Raw genomic sequence first — 4,010 nt, forward strand, 5'->3', positions numbered from 1 at the left:
TTTCTCTACAAATGTCTAGTACATGAATTAATAGAACAATTCTCAATGGTTCCATTTTATGCTGCTGTAAATTACATATTTTAACATCATCATAATTTTATTTTCAAGGGTATAGTAATAAATACAACCTGAGTTTTATATATTGACTTTAATCCACGGAAACCTTCCAAGACACACTTATTCACTCCAATAATGTAGTCTTGAATTCTTTTGGATTTTTTTAGGTATGCAATTATGCCATCTCCAAACAATATTTACTTGGGGGAGTTGTATTAAATATATAAACTCATTCAGGCCAAATTTTTCTGAATAACAAATAAATGTGGAAGCAAATAATTAAGTGATTGCATTTAGCCATATAAATTTCCACAAAATATATTAGCATTTAATTAAAATACCTTCCCACACTCATCCTGGCCCCTAAAGAATGAGGGGTACTGTGTTGAGGGGACAAAACATATTTTAAATTTTCAATGAAACTTTAATGGAGTGGTCCTACTATTACACAGAAAGGGGTTTTAATCAAAAAGAGAAGAAAAGAGTGAATTATAATATTTGTTCAGTGGTATGAGAAAGTTAACTAATTGAAGGATAGCTTAAGTAAATTTGTGAAATGAGATTTTCAGTGTTTACTCAAGGTTTTAAAATTTAATTTTTTCCTCAGTTTTTGAAAAAAATAAAAATCTTTTGGACTGTATCCTTGAAGGCTTGTTTCACTTGCTGGTTCCTTAGAGCATAAATGAAGGGGTTTAAAGAAGGGGCAACAGAAGTATAGATAACAGCTACACATTTGGATAAAGTCACTCTTTCCTTTGCTGATGGCTTTATGTAAATGAAGATACAGCTGCCATAAGTCAAGGAGACTACAATCATGTGGGAAGTGCAGGTGGAAAAGGCCTTTGTTCTTTTCTGAGCAGAAGAGATTTTAACAATGGTCTTGATAATATATGTGTAGGAAAGAATCACCAACAGCAATGTGACCACAAGTGTTACAACTGCTAAAGCAAATGAAATCAATTCTAGCAAATGTGTGTCTGTGCAAGAAATCTGCAGGACAGGTGATGTGTCACATATGAAATGATCAATTACTTTGGAAGCACAGAATTCCAGTTGCAGTCCCATGACCAGTGGTGAGAAGGTAATCAGAAAGCCAGCTGTCCATGAACTGAGTACAAGTTGGTGGCACACTTTACTGCTCATGATCACTGGGTAATGCAGGGGTTTGCAGATGGCCACATAGCGGTCATAGGACATGGCAGCCAGAAGGTAAAATTCTGTAACTCCTAACAGGAGGAAAAAGAATAATTGAGATGCACAAGCATTGTAGGAAATGATTTTGTTTTTAGTCACTATGGTTATAAGGAACCTGGGAATACAGACTGTTGTCAATGAGATTTCCAAGAAGGAGAAATTTTGGAGAAAGAAGTACATTGGAGTCTTGAGGCGGGGGTCCAGAAGGGTAAGGAGGAGAATGGATACATTTCCCATCATGCTCAACATGTAGTTGACAAAGAGAAAAATAAAAATTACAATTTGCAGCTGTGGGTCATCTGTCAGTCCCAGGAGAATGAATTCTATCTCTCTTGACTGGTTCTGCATTTCGGTTTTGAGTCCTATTGAATCAACAAAGGAAAATGACTCCAAAATCAGAAATAGGATATTTAAAACTACAAACATAAAAAAGAACATATTCAGAAATTTAAACAAGTGTAAATAGTTTATTCAGTTTCACAAGGAGTTTGATACTTAAAATTACAGACTCGATCAACATAGACATCTGCTAATTCACTGTTCCATTTAAGCCAAAGTTACCTTTGTAAAACTATGAAGTTCTTAGTTTCTTTTCCCCATTTCAACTGGAAACATAATTTAAGTTACAGCCAATCATTTCTAAATGATGTGAATTCCATTTAAGCATTCTAAATGGAGAGAAAATAAGTATATTTGAAATATGCTTTCTGTGAATTTTAATAAACTATTGAAAAAAATTGTTATAGCAACTAAACAATTTTGCCATGCCAAAAATCTTTACCTCATAAAAATCTATAGAACACATAGAAATATTTAGTTACACCTTTTCTCTAATGATAAACGATATCTTCTTTATATACCATTAATTACTTTACTTCAATGAGTGTTTCATTGTTTTTTTTCTTACTACCTCTATTGCTTTTCTTTGCCCTGGTACATCAGTCTTCTCATAGTCAGTTGGATTTAAATTCATAATTTGGAAAACTCTTCAAAATACAGCTAATATTGTCCCAAGTCTCAATGAATGTGGAGCAGAAATGTAGCTCTAGGAAAAACAAAATGAAACAATTATTTTCTGATATGTTCTTTGGATCGAATTTGGATTCATATTTTTAAACTCTTAAGTATTATTTCTAACTGGTTGGGCAGACCACATTAAGTAATTGTCTTAATCTAATTACCAGGGTGAATTTGAAAACTGGGAGTAAGAATCTAATGAAATCCCTTTGTTAGTCAACTCATACAGAAGTGCTATTGAATAGAACTTATGGTCGTAATTATCTTATTTTGACACTCAAATTCATTGTTCTTAAACCTATAACTAGGACTTTTTCTTTGCAGGTGACCAGGCCCATTATTTTATTTACTTATTTTTGCAAAATTTGCATGATTGGGTGCATTATGTCCAATTAGTCTATTTCCTTATATTTAGGACTGTGGTGGGAGAGAGAGCTTTTGTCTTCATTTGAAAAATGTGGCAATGCTATCCAGACATTCATGGATTTAATGTTAAAATTAATTTTCTGTTCCCGTAAGATTTTTAAATGTAGGATATCTAAAATACTTACCTTATTCATTTTTATTGGTTCCATTGGGTTAACGATTTATGTGTCCTATACAAATAATAAAAATTTCTTTCACTCCTACAAAGAAAACTTTTATTAATTTTCTCTGAATTTCTCTTTTTACACCCTTTATTTAATGTACAAAAAAACATCAATTTTCCTATAAAATTTGTTTCTATTTTGAATCATAACTATTGAACAACATCTAAGGTGCTCCTATTTTCAAGTGTTTTTTTTCTTTTTTGACAATATTTTATAGCTAATATTTCCTTGTATTTCTCCATAGCTTTGGAAAACACATAGATGTTCTATTTGTTTGAAGTTTTGGTTAGGTAAATCTCAATATCAGAAGTCAGAGATTTATTGTGATTTTTGTTCTATGACTTGACTTATAAAGCATTTATTTATGAAATATGGGTATCTGTAGTGTCATCTCTTCATCCCCCAATTTTACTCTACTCCCAATGGGAAAGAAACTCTCTAGGAGTAAAGAATTTTTGCTAATTTCATATGTCTGGGTGGCAAGTTTAGATGCTGGTATCTTAATAGATGCGTACTATTTTTAGACTTCAAAATTTCTTGAAAGAGTAAAGTTGTATATAATAAAAAAAGTTGTCATGATATGCTTTATACTCATTCCTGTATAATCAGGGAGTGTTGAGAACTGCATCTCTATAAAGATAGAAAATATATGACAACCCAGATGTCAGTGGTAATCACCTGACTTGTACTTGCAGAATTGCCTTTATTATGATGCAGATATTTATAAACTACAAGTAACTTACCAAATGCAGTGTATATTGTTATCTTTTCTCTCTTAAGAGCATTTTCTTGAAACAAGAATCAAATAAATGGTTAATATTATTATTACTTTTATAATATCACAAAATATTTAATTAGTTGAATGCAAAATTTAATTTCAGTGTGTTTTTGGAGAAAGATTCAAAGCAGAGAGGCAATCTGGAAATTATATACTGCTGTTAATGTTTCCCAATTTCATTCTAAATAAATAAAATCACACAAATCAGATATTGCAGAAAATTCAATTAGAAGCTTTTTCACACCACAAAAGATTTTTATTCATTTCATCCTTAAATAGTAAATTTAGAAAATATCCTCATCCATAAAAAAATTCTAAAAGGAAATGTGATCCTTTAAGAGAAAACTTTAGAATAGCTCTCAGGTGATTTGTAA

The 4,010-nt window shown here is 31.4% G+C and overlaps 1 protein-coding gene across 1 annotated transcript; it reads right to left on the reverse strand.

The window, feature by feature from the left end:
• Nucleotides 1-470: 470 nt before the first annotated feature.
• Nucleotides 471-1,611, reverse strand: LOC119542753 (olfactory receptor 6C6-like). The gene is made up of 2 exons (XM_037847419.1): nucleotides 685-1,611; nucleotides 471-509 (listed from the first exon to the last, which is right to left on the reverse strand). The coding sequence occupies exons 1-2, from the start codon at nucleotides 1,597-1,599 to the stop codon at nucleotides 471-473; spliced, it is 954 nt and encodes a 317-aa protein (XP_037703347.1). The 5' UTR covers nucleotides 1,600-1,611.
• Nucleotides 1,612-4,010: the final 2,399 nt, after the last annotated feature.

Source organism: Choloepus didactylus, chromosome 8 (genome assembly GCF_015220235.1).
Source record: "Choloepus didactylus isolate mChoDid1 chromosome 8, mChoDid1.pri, whole genome shotgun sequence".
NCBI classification, from domain to species: Eukaryota; Metazoa; Chordata; class Mammalia; order Pilosa; family Megalonychidae; genus Choloepus; species Choloepus didactylus.